Raw genomic sequence first — 12,674 nt, forward strand, 5'->3', positions numbered from 1 at the left:
CAGGGTGGGTACCTACTCAATAGGACATGTTATTCTAATTATGGTTTTAAGTTTAGCAGCTAAGGATGTGCTCTTGCCCCTTGAAGGAGCTGAGTTCAGGGACTTGGGGTCTTCTCTGAAACTGGGATTGTAACAGTGTTCTATCTGCTAGGCAGGCCTATGTGAAACTGCTCTTGGAAGACTCATGGAATAATGAGTAGAAGCACGTTTCCTTAATTGAGGGGATTCTCTCCATACAAATCACAATTTTGTATGGCTAATGGCCAATGCTACTTTACACCTGATGTCTTAATAATGGAGGAAAAAAAATAATGGAGAAAAAAATTCTCCAAGGAGAGAAAGGCTGTCAGACATTAGTATTCATGCACTTGGAGGTAAAGCAGAGGCTGGGAGCAGGTATCCCATGCATCTAGTCTATCATGCCAGGATTTTGGTGGCCCACCCACTGTGTGGGTTGTGGGGTTGGTGTTTTGTTGTTTTGTTCTGCTACTGTTTGAATGGTTTCCATCCCATGGCCATGCTGGGCTAGTGGAGGGTACCCCCTTCGGATGGGGCTTGAGCTCTCTGATGGGCCACAGGCCCTGTGCTGGGCTGCATGCTTCTAAATTACCTGCCTGACCCCTCAGCAGGTTTAAGTAGCAACATCGACACACACTATCAGTGTAGAAAGGGTCAGTTCAGTTCAGTTCAGTTGCTCAGTTGTGCTGGACTCTTTGCGACCCCATGGACTGCAGCTCGCCAGGCCTCCCTGTCCATCACCAACTCCCAAACTCATATCCATTACTCAAACTCATGTCCATTGAGTCGGTGATGACATTACTTTGTCAACAAAGGTCCGTCCAGTCCAGGCTATGGTTTATCCAGTGGTCATGTATGGATGTGAGAGTTGGACTATAAAGAAAGCTGAGTGCAGAAGAATTGATGCTTTTGAACTGTGGTGTTGGAGAAGACTCTTGAGAGCCCCTTGGACTGCAAGGAGATCCAACCAGTCCATCCTAAAGGAGATCAGTCCTGGGTGTTCATTGGAAGGATTGATGTTGAAGCTGAAACTCCAATACTTTGGCCACCTGATGCAAAGAGCTGACTCATTTGAAAAGACCCTGATGCTGGGAAAGATTGAGGGCAGGAGGAGAAGGGGATGACAGAGGATGAGATCGTTGGATGGCATCACTGACTCAATGGACATGGGTTTGGGTGGACTCCCGGAGTTGGTGATGGACAGGGGGGCCTGGTGTGCTATGGTTCATGGGGTCTCAAAAAGTCAGACATGACTGAGCGACTGAACTGAACTGAACTCTGAATGTAAGCTAAACAAGCAGGGTCACAATATACAGCCTTGACATTCTCCTTTCCAGATTTGGAACCAGTTTGTTGTTCCATGTCCAGTTCTAACTGTTGCTTCTTGACCTGCATACAGATTTCTCAGGGACAGGTCAGGTAGTCTGTTATCTCTTTCAGAAGTTTCCAGTTTGTTGAGATCCACACAGTCAAAGGCTTTGGTGTAGTCAATAAAGCATAAGTGGATGTTTTTCTGGAACTCTCTTCCTTTTTTGATAATCCAACAGATGTTGGCAATTTGATCTCTGGTTCCTCTGCCTTTTCTAAATCCAACTTGAACATCTGGAAGTTCACGGTTCACATACTGTTGAAGCCTGGCTTGGAGAATTTTGAGCGTTACTTTGCTAGTGTGTGAGATGAGTGCAATTGTGCAGTAGTTTGAGCATTCTTTGGCGTTACCTTTCTTTGGGACTAAAATGAAAACACCTATTCCAGTCCTGTGGCCACTGCTGAGTTTTCCAAATTTGCTGGCATATTAATTCTTCTCCCTAGGAGTTAGCCCTGAGAAGGAAACACAATTTAAGGGCTCCTTTTTGATACTTAATTGAACTTACTGCGCTTCATCAGGCTTCTGCACAAAAACACCAGGGGACTCCAGTGCACCATTCAGATATAATCCCTTTGGTCCATTTGCTAGAAGAAATGACACAGGAAATTGGTAGCGATAAGTGGTATTAAACTTCCAAAAACCACTTCTCCATCCCCCATCAATGAAACAGGGTTTCCATGCATCTCAGTGAGTGGTTTTCAGTGGGAATACAGATACCAATCTCTCTTAGTCTCTGTTTTCTTACTTTGATAAGTATCAGTTCTTTGACTTATAGGAAAATAATGAAGAGTCCTCATGGTAATTGCCAAGAAACAGTTGAAAACAAACAAACAAACAAAATAAAAGAGGCCAAATATCAACATCTACTTGGTTTCCTGTTTATTATAAGACACAGTAATTTCCCAAGGCTGGTTCAAATAAACACATTTTGTCCAAGTTCGGGGGCCGCGGTTTTCCCCTGCTTCATGAAGTTGTCGATGGGCAGACCTTTGATCTTCCTGATCCATGCAGCTCTGCTGGCCTTTTCTGGATCGACCACTCCAACTGGCTTTATGGCCTGAAACTCTTTCATCTTGGCCTCCCTATATTCTTTCTGCTCCTTCACAGTCAGCAGCATGAACTCTGTGTTCACTCGTAAGGGGTCAAGGGCAGAGTAGTAGCGGGGCCGTTCTTTCTTGGCAGCCTGGGCTGCCGTGCCTGCGGGCGGAGCCAGCATGCGGTTTGGCTTGATGACCTGCGTGCTGGTTAAGGGGCTGAAGTTGCGCACTCCGTCAGTTGAACTGGTGGCCCGGTCTTCACCCTTCGAGCCACCACGGAACCTGGGGCAGATAAGCACCGGCTGGGGGATGGTGGAATGCACTTGGGGACCATGTACAGACTTCTTCAGGTTGGGCTGAAGCTTCTGGATTTCGAGGGGAATACTGGTCTGCTTCACTTCTATGGGAAGAGTGCTGAATCTCAGTCGGTCAACTGCTTGTTGGACCGCTTGGCCCTTCAAACTCAGGACCTTCCTTGGGTATGGAATGGAAGGTCCCCAAACATCGATGATCTGGGCCTGGGGCCTCCGGGGATAGGCAAACTCCCCAGAATTATGGGCTTTCTGCAGGGCATTCACGGTCAGGAGGAACTGGTCAGGCGACATGGGAATGCACCAGGACTTCTTTGAGCGATGGATCAAGTCTCCCGAAATTCCCAGATACCTTTGTTTTGGTAATTTCTCCATATCATCTGCTTTTTCCAAAAACAAAAGAAAAGCAAATCAGTGTTCCATGAAAACCATTAAATACTCATGCATGAAAATTAAATCCATTCTAACTATTATGCAGACTAAGGTCGCTGTTGCTGAATGGACATGCCACCATCATGTGAGCAAAAATCCTCTCTGAGACAAGCAATCACAACATATTTAACATGAGCTTCTAACAGATATGCTAGTATTTGTGTCCAAGGGTGCATTAACATCTAGATATGCATATTTTGGAAGGAACATCTCTATGTTCCACACAGTCTTGAAATTCCCCTGTGGGAATGAACTTCACACCCCATTTATGGACCTTATAAATTTTTAGTGAAGTGTTAGTTGCTCAGTCATGTCCAACTCTTTGCAACCCTATGAACAGTAGCCCACCAGGCCCCTCTGTCCATGCAATTTTCCAGGCAAGAATAGTGGAATGGGTTGCCATGCCCTCCTCCAGGGGATCTTCCCGACCCAGGGAACAAACTCTCATCTCTTACATCTCCTGCACTGGCAGTCAGGTTCTTTACCACTAGTACCACCTGGAAAGCCCATAAATTTTTAGTAACATAGACTTTTAAATAAAACTTGTATAGCAAAGCTTGATCTCCACTTTATTATAATCAAATTTGATTCCAAAAGATCTTTGGATGTTTCTTAGAATCAAAACTGCCTTCAAAAAATATGTCTCCACTGCAAAATGGAAATTATCACATGGCCAAAAAGCAACTCCTGAACAGGAGATCCCAAAATGTTTTGAATGATAAAGGTCCAAAAGCCACTGATAAGGACAAGAGATTCATTCTAGCACACTGGTGGCTCAGTGGTAAAGAATCTGTCTGCCAGTGCAGGAGACGCAGGTTCGCTCCCTGAGTGGGGAAGAGCCCCTGAAGAATGAAATGGCAACACACTCCAGTATTCTTGCCGGGAAATCACATGGACAGAGGAGCCTGGCGGGCTACAGTCCATGGGGTGACAAAGAATCTGACACAACTGAGTGACTAAACACTTTCACACTTTTCTGTGTGGCCTCAAGTTAGTAGGGGATGATTAGGGGAAATCAGTCACTAAACCAACACCACAGTCATTCATAGGAGAAGCTGGGCATTTTATCTGTTCTGAATCAAAGATAAGCAAAGTTATTGGCCTGGTGAAAAACTGGACTGAACAGAGAGAGAAAGAGGGGTTGAATCCTGTCACACTGATTCAGAATAAAGGATCACCCGTCTTCTGATCTCCGGCGACAACAGGTTTTGCTTCCAAATTCTCCTGCTCGGCACCCATGCCATTTGCTTCCTGAGAACCCAGTCTCTTCCTGCCATCTTTCCAGGGTGACTTTGGCTTTCCTGGACTTGGAGGTGTCTCCATTAACACACCTATATTAAGATTGAGGAGGAAACTGTAGTAATTCTGTGATTCAATCAAGGATGACTACTGGGGGCACAGCTGATAATTCAACTGATCTTCACCCAAATTATCACTTTATTGTTTGATGTTTCTTATTCCTTGGAAGCTAGGCAGTCACCTGGAACCAAAGGTCCATCTAGGTCACCTGCTGAACACCCCCCCCCCCAACCTGATTTCCTACTGATTATGAAGCTTTAAGTGTTATCTGAAATTTCTGGTGCTCTGTCCTAGCTGATCATTTGTGTAAAATATGCTTGGAGGTGATCTATTGATCTAGTATTTTCCAGGTATGCATGTTATCAACCAGAGGTCTAGAGAAAAGAGCACAATGTAGCTTGTCTCTGTCCTAAGGAAATAATCATGTACTATATGCTTGGAAAGTGGCTTCCCAGATGGCTCAGTGGTAAAGAATCCACCTGCCAAGCAGCAGACACTAGAGATACAGGGTCGATCCCTGGATTGGGAAGATCCCCTGGAGAAGGGAATGCCAATCCACTACAGTATTGTTTCCTGGGGAATCCCATGGACAGAGGAGCCTGGCAGTCTACAGTCCATGGGGTCGGACATGACAGAGCAACTAACACAATGGCAACATATGTTTGGATCAAGGGCATGGAGAATGGACATGAGTTTGAGTAAACTCCATGAGTTGGTGATGGACAGGGAGGCCTGGCATGCTGCGATTCATGGGGTCGCAAAGAGTTGGACACGACTGAGCGACTGAACTGAACTGGACTGATGAAGGGCTAGCGTCACCTCCTGTAGAAAGAGTCTAATACATTTGGAAATTAGGCCTTGAAAATTAGCAGCTTCCCTTGAGCTGCCTATTAGATTGTCATGTCAAAGAGAATGGTTCCCACCTGCCCTAAAGAACTGGGATGTACATCATTAAGAAACCACTGCCCAAAATATCCTACAAAGAAGCTGGTCCTAGCAGCCCCTTGCCTGCTCCAATGGATACCATAGAGGCAGCCTGGGTTCAGCTGTCTCACCTGTAGGTAATCTGGATGCCCTCAGGAAGATGCGGGACCTGCGAGGTTTGCTTAACAGGGACTCCTGGGCTGTCTGCTTGCTGGACACAGAATCCCTTGGGCTGTAGAACTGGGTGCTAGACTTGGAGAGGACTTCTGCAAAGCTGTTTTCTTCCCTGTCCTCCTCTCTGTCCTTCTTCTTTTGTTTGGCCCGTTCCACTGAGTACTGCCACTTGATATTCTCAAACTGAAACAGGAGGACGTTGCTCTCCGTGTTGATCACCATCCTGGAACCAAAGCAACATGATTGCCCACAAAAGGGGACTTCCCTGGTAGTCCAGTAGTTAAGACTACACCTCCCAGTGAGGGGGAACGGGTTCAATCCCTGGTCGGGGAGCTAAGATCCCACATACCCTTAAAAGGAACGTGGAGGCTGCCATTGCCCCAGCTTCCAAATATGCATTAGGACTATTGTCCCACTGGATCCTGAGCCAAGAGATCAGTGCTGGGGAAATGACCACACAAACAGGGTGGTGTAGGTTGTTTCAGGGTCTAGAGCAGAGAAAGGTAGCAGGCCATGCAGCAGAACTCATTAGCTCTGTAGCTATTTTCTTTAAAAATGAGTTGTGAGCAAAGCACACGTGTCCTGATTACTTCACTTCTCGAGTTAAAACATTTTAAGTGAATTTCTGTTCCTGGAGTAAGTGCTAAGACCTAGGTACCCGAGGCAGAAAGCTTAGCTACTCTGCACACAAATGTCTGGAAGTCCACTCCTTTCTTAAGCACAGCATCCAAATGCCACATGTCTATTGTCATGATGGGATGAGAAAGCTCGCTAATGGGGGAAGTCTTCAAGCCCTCGCTGACTTTCTACCCCAATCTTCACTCCATCACTCCAGGATCTCTGTGCACACTCTATATCCAGACAGGACATTTGTATTTGGAAAGCAGGAGGGTTTCCATCTTCCCTAATCCCCCCTGAACCCGGGACCCCAAATATTACCTCCCACCCATTGTTCCTGGGGTTCACAGCATTCACAGGGCGCTGCTCCCCAACCCTGGTTCCTAGGTCGCCTATAGCTGTAAACAAGAGATGGAAATGCTGTGTGCAGGCTCCTTTCTGCTCCAAAAGGCTGTAATTTTAAGGCTGTCAACAGTCAGCATAAACTCTCCATAAAAGTGACTGGTTATAGTAGGATACGCTGGAATGGAATTAGAGAACCATCCCAGTTAGAAATCTTTCAGACTCATTTTTACTCAAGCTGACATCTCTCTTTGGATGTCACAAATGAGAAAAAGGTCAGAGGTGATCTCTCTTTAAGGCTTTCTGACTTCATGACTGAAAGAGTATTCATTTATTGAGCCTTATTACGCAGAAGGAAGGCAAAGTCGTTCGGGGTGACTAGGTGATGTCTCAAGTGAGCCTGTGCTAGAATTTACAAGTCTAGTTGGGTATTTTTACATAATATCACGTGAACCTAGCGTATAACAACACAGTGCTATATTCACTTAGTGCCACCATGGTTCTGTTTCATAAACTCCTCTGCTCCCTGGAGAAGGGAAGAGCCACCTACGCCAGTATTCTTGCCTGGAAAATCCCATGGACAGAGGAGCCTGGTGGGCTACAGTTCATGGGGTCACAAAGAATAAGACTTGACTAAGTGATTGAGCACACACACCTCTGCACAGTTCTGCCCCACTGGACATGGGGCCACCTACCAATGCCACCCCAACTTTCCTGCAAGTCTCTTTGCATCAGAGACGAGACACAGGGACCTGAGGAGCGCTCAGGCTGGACAGAGGATCAGGGGGCAGGGGAAGGCTGCCTGTTGGCAGAACCGGGTCCCTGCGGCAGAGCTGTATCAAGCCCATCATGTGATCAGATCCGAGCCTGGGAACAAATGAGCCCCTGAGCCTATCATCCACCACAACCCAAACTGCAGGTGAGCACAACCTGTGCTCTCCTGCTGCCTGCAAATCCGGGGCCAGTGTCCCAGAGGAGGGAAAAAAGAAACCATCTAAACCGACTCACTCAGGACCCTGACCTCCACACCGACCACCCACCTGTTGCCCTGAATAAAGAAGGACAGCACAGGATCACCTCTGCCATTGGCTTTCATCACCTTCAGACAGTTCCCGTTGAGGAAATTGTAAATGCGGATCTTGCCATCGGCACAAGCACTGATGACCCGGAGGAAGAGAAGGGCCACGTGGAGAACCTCCCTGGAAGGGAACAGAGCGCCGGGCAGTACCCACCTTCCGGTGAACCACTCGGATGTGTCTGCAGTCAGGGACTTTGGTGTGTGGTTGGAAGTGGGTGGGGGGCTCATGGACTGTCCCTGAAGCAACGTTTGCCATCATTTTGTGATTCTGGATGTAAACCATTAACCCTCAAGACGCAGCTGTACTCTCTCCCCTCACTCTGCAGTTACTGTTCCTACAACTTGGTCACAGTGCCACAAGGCAGAAAAACAAAAGGGCTTACGTCAAGATTTTTTTTTTTTTGGTCAGATATATAGATGACTGTGCTTCTCTCTTACAATTTGATTTCTAGCTATCAGACTTCTACAAATGTCATGCTCAGAATCATTTGACATTTTTAATCTTTTTAAAAGTAGCATTATTATATAAATGAAAGAAAACAGACGGGAAAATGGTTATCTTTGTAAGAAGCAAAAACCTGGTATTTGAGCAGGTTCTCTTGGTCCTTAAATTAGTGGCTTTCATTCTTTCAGTGAAACATCCCATAGGAAAACTGTATCCACCAGCTGAGATTTTTGAGCTCTCTTTTGTGATTACCAGCAGGGGAAGAGAGGGGGGGATCGGGAGAAGATTTATATAAATGCCTCTAACAAAATCCCCCTGACAACAGTTGGGTCCTAGCTGGGCTCCAGATAAGTGGAGTATTCAGATCTGAGAAGTACCATTACCCTACTGCTATTCATGCTACTGAAAAATGGAACTTGATGTCACCAATTTTTTAGACCTTGTGTGCAAAGCAGGTCCATCGACCTCTGCCACCTCCACCCATCCAAGTCCATCCATGGCCACATTCATATGTTACTTTCTCCATAAAGCCACCTCTCATCTCCACTTCTCCTCTCACCCTACTCATATACATAGACTTCTGGTATATTGTCAGATCCTCTTGGGTACAGCACCTGTCTTATCCACCTTTGCACACTCAGCACCCAGCACATGGCCCAGCCCTGCAGCAGGTCCTCAATAAATATTTATTACAAAAGTGAACGTTGGCTCACGTTTCAGTGTATGATCATTGCTAAGGTATGTTAAAACAATGACATCCAACATAGGGAGTTGGGATGGGCAAGTACACACTGCTCTATTTAAAATGGATAACCAACAAGGACCTACCATATAGCACAGGGAGCTTTGCTCAACGTTATGTGGCAGCCTGGGTGGGAGGGGAGTCTGGGGGAAGAACACATGTATATGTGTTCTCTGTATATGGCTGAGTTGCTCTGTTGTGCACCTGAAACCATCTCAACATTGCTAATCAGCTGTGTTTTTGTTGTTGTTTAGTTGCTAAGTCATGTCTGACTCTTATCCTTCAATATAAAATAAAAAGTTAAAAGAATGACATCCACCACATATCATCTGGACTTGGTCAGATTCCAAGGTGACCTAGGTACCAGAGTCATACTGAGACTTTTCAAGGCTCCAACAACTAGCAAAACAAAAATAACAAAGACTTTGAAACGCAGAAGACATTCAAAGAACAGCAAAGAAGTCAATGCGGCTTGATGTATCATGTGATGAACACATGGCTAGATGGACAGATGGATAGATAGATAATAAATGTAAGGTATAAAATACATGTAAGAAAGTTCAACAAAATTCTCATTTTTTCCCAAGATGAAAATGCAATGACTTTACTGGCGCCCTAAGTGCACCTCAGTCCACCTATGGCGATCCACACTGGGAGAGATGCAACTCTGGAAAATAACCAAAGGCTTGCAGCAACCCAAGGGAAACCACTAATAAAGTAATTCAAAAATACATAGTAAAAATGTGATGACAGAATTAAAATGGTACACTGTTAATATCTAAATATCTGTTCAACACCCAAAAAGACCACAATAGAAAACTTGAGAAATGAAACAAACAAAATATATATAAGACTATAGAAAAACAAAAAGCCAAATGGTAGAGTTAAGTTTGTTTTACACTTAATGTAAATAGATTAAATTCTTCCATTAAAAGGCAGACATTGGGAGAAACGATTAAAAACACAATCCAACTAAATGCTGCCTACAGGAGGCTCACTGTAGATTCAAAGACACAAATATGTTGAAAGTGAAAGAGTGGGAAAAAAAGATACTCCTTGCCAAAGGAGCACCAGAGTGTCTACACAAATACCACACAAAATAGACTTTTAGACAAAATTGTTAATAGAGACAAAAAAAGAACATTACATAATAATGGTAAAAGAATGAATTTACCAAGGATATATAACAATTATAAAATTTTTGCTTAGACTGCCCCCAAAAAATAAGAGATAAAATTCAAATTACTAAAATCAGAAATGAAACGGAGGACATTACTACTGACTGATGGAAATATTGTGTAATTAGATAGTGGGAATCGCCACATAACATTATGGATATACTAAAAAACATTCAATTGCACATCATGAAACGGTGAATTTTGTGTCATGTGAATTATCTTAATTTTTAGGTTGTAAATATATATATTCAATTTACTTAATATATATTAAAATGTTATATATAGTATATAAATATATATTTAATGTATTAAATATATTATATAATATATATAAATATACAATGTATACATTAAATGGAATGAAGGTGTTCAGTGTACTTGATAGTCATATTTCTTGCAGTAAATGAATAATTTGGCTTCTTTGTACAAATCAATAGCATAAATTTGCTTTCTCAACACTTCACTATGTCCAGCTAAACTACCCACAAAGGAGATCAAACTGCCCAGCAAGATCAAACCAGTCAATCCTAAAAGAAATCAACCCTCAATATTCATTGGAAGGACTGATGCTGAAACTGAAGCTCCAATCCTTTGGCCACCTGATGCAAAGAACTGAGTCACTGGAAAAGACCCTAGAGCTGGGAAAGGTTGAGGGCAGGAGGACAAGGGGACAACAGAGGACGAGATGACTGGACTGACTCAATGGACATGAGTTTGAGCAAACTCTGGGAGATGGTGAAGGACAGGGAAGGCTGACTTGCCGCAGTCCATGGGATCACAAAGAGTGAAACACAACTTAGCAACTGAACAACAATCAAGCACTTATATATACACAGTACTGCTTCAGATGAGTGGGAGAAAGGGCCCTACAAATGAGAACACTGCCCATGTCCTCCAAATGTACTATAACTGTCTATGGATTTGCTGTAAGTGTGCAAGGCAGTAAGTGTGCAAGGCATCAAGAGCCAGTGTGGATGGTGTGTTGGGCTGTCATTCAGTGGAAGTAGGAATGGTTTAAGAAGATCCCAAAGCTGAGGTATTAATAGAATGGGTTTGATGAAATGGTGAACATACTGCTAAGTTTGCTGGAAACAATTATCTTCCAATAACTAAATTAAATCCTACTGAATCATGCTTGGAAGGTTTTAAAAATGTAGCGTTACCATTTTAATGTGATATCACAAAGTTTGAGTCCCTCCTTGAGGTCAAGTTTGGACAAGCCAGATGATCAATGCTGTAAGGTTTATCGATAATCACCCAAGGCTTAACTAAATCACTGAACACTGGCCCTTCCTGATACTACCCACCTGTCAACAATGCAGTTACACCCCAGATAGAGAACATACACATATAGGCCCATATCCCCCTCTACTGCCCACAAAGCCAGTCTGCCTGCTCAAGAAGTTTCTGTGGATAACCAAAAAGGGCCTATTGTATTGTATAGCACAAGGAACTCTGCTCAATGTTATGTGGTAGCCTGGATGGGAAGGGAGTTTGGGAGAGAGTGGGTACATATATATGTACAGCTGAGTCCCTTTGCTGTGCACCTGGAACTATCACAATATTGTTACCCAACTATACTCCAATATAAAACCTTTCTTAAAAATTTAAAAATTAATTAAAAAAAAAAGAGGTTCCTGTGAGGGTACAAGGAAATCTAGGACCATTTTTCATTAAATAACTCTCCTTGACAGATCCTCCTGGAAGACCCTCTCTCAATGAATTAGGATAGCACTTAGCTTCCTGGCGTCTCTTATAATGCACTCAGGGGAAGAAGCAATATTCGTGCAGTACAAGAGTGGCATAGAGCAGTTTGTAAAACCCACAATTATGGCAGAACCATTAACTGACCACAATGCCCTTTACAAATAAGCTTAGATAACCTCAGAGTACTTCTTAATTGGATCCAAGCACGCACCATCACTAAACTGGGATTGGAAATGCAAAATGAAATCCATTTGCTGTCCCGGAATAGAATTGAGCCCCCAGGCTTTAAGGGAGAGCCTTCTTTAAGCCCTTCCTTATTTTTAAACCTTTGGCACCTGGGTCATTTTAAGCTTTCACAACCACAAAATTCCAAGAACTTAAGTTTACTGGAATTGGCATCACAGAGGGACAGTTCCGCCAATATTCCTAAGTTTGGTAGGTAACAGATAAAATTTATTACATGTGCCTTAAGTGTAAATTTTCAGTAACTTCTCAAAATCTCCACATAGTATTATTGTTTCTTAAGAGAGACAAGGGAGGGCAGGAGAGGGGGTGACTATATTGGGCAACAGGTGGAAGAAGAGGAAAGTGGAAATGGGTGAGGAGCAGAGGCGAGAGGGTCAGCAGAGAGCAGTAGGGACAGTGAAGTCCCTACTTAATGAAGACTTCACTAAAGAGTGAAGTCTAGGTTCTGTTGGGAAAATTGGGATCAGGGGCAGGGACCTGGCCAGGGTGTCCTGAGTACCTACTTTGGATGTTTGAAGGCCATGAGGCACCGCTCGTACTTTCCCACCATGCTCCAGGCCATGACCAGGCCATCAGTGCTTCCTGACAGGAGATGCCACTGGTCGAAGTATAGACACTTCACGGCCCCCTCGTGGCCGTTGAGCGTCTGCAAGAAAAGATGCCTCTGTTCTCAGCCCATCTTCAGCCCGAGTCATGACTCCTCAAGGAGCAGAGCTGGAGGCTTCTTGAGATGGATCCCAAAGCCACGCTCCAC

The 12,674-nt window shown here is 44.2% G+C and overlaps 1 protein-coding gene across 3 annotated transcripts in view; it reads right to left on the bottom strand.

Moving 5' to 3' along the window:
• Window positions 1-2,203: 2,203 nt before the first annotated feature.
• Window positions 2,204-12,674, bottom strand: part of FBXW10B (F-box and WD repeat domain containing 10B) — a 34,156-nt gene continuing 23,685 nt past the window's right edge. Inside the window, exons 10-14 of one of the 3 annotated variants that reach the window (XM_070774344.1) lie at window positions 12,424-12,566; window positions 7,565-7,723; window positions 5,522-5,787; window positions 4,346-4,498; window positions 2,204-3,118 (exon numbers count right to left, since the gene is read on the bottom strand). In XM_070774344.1, the coding sequence (XP_070630445.1) occupies window positions 2,301-3,118; window positions 4,346-4,498; window positions 5,522-5,787; window positions 7,565-7,723; window positions 12,424-12,566 (1,539 nt within the window). In that variant the 3' untranslated portion in view covers window positions 2,204-2,300. The remainder of the gene's footprint in view (window positions 3,119-4,345; window positions 4,499-5,521; window positions 5,788-7,564; window positions 7,724-12,423; window positions 12,567-12,674) is intronic. The other 2 variants (XM_019982472.2, XM_019982473.2) reach the window with 2 other exon arrangements.

Source organism: Bos indicus, chromosome 19, assembly GCF_029378745.1.
Source record: "Bos indicus isolate NIAB-ARS_2022 breed Sahiwal x Tharparkar chromosome 19, NIAB-ARS_B.indTharparkar_mat_pri_1.0, whole genome shotgun sequence".
NCBI lineage: Eukaryota > Metazoa > Chordata > Mammalia > Artiodactyla > Bovidae > Bos > Bos indicus.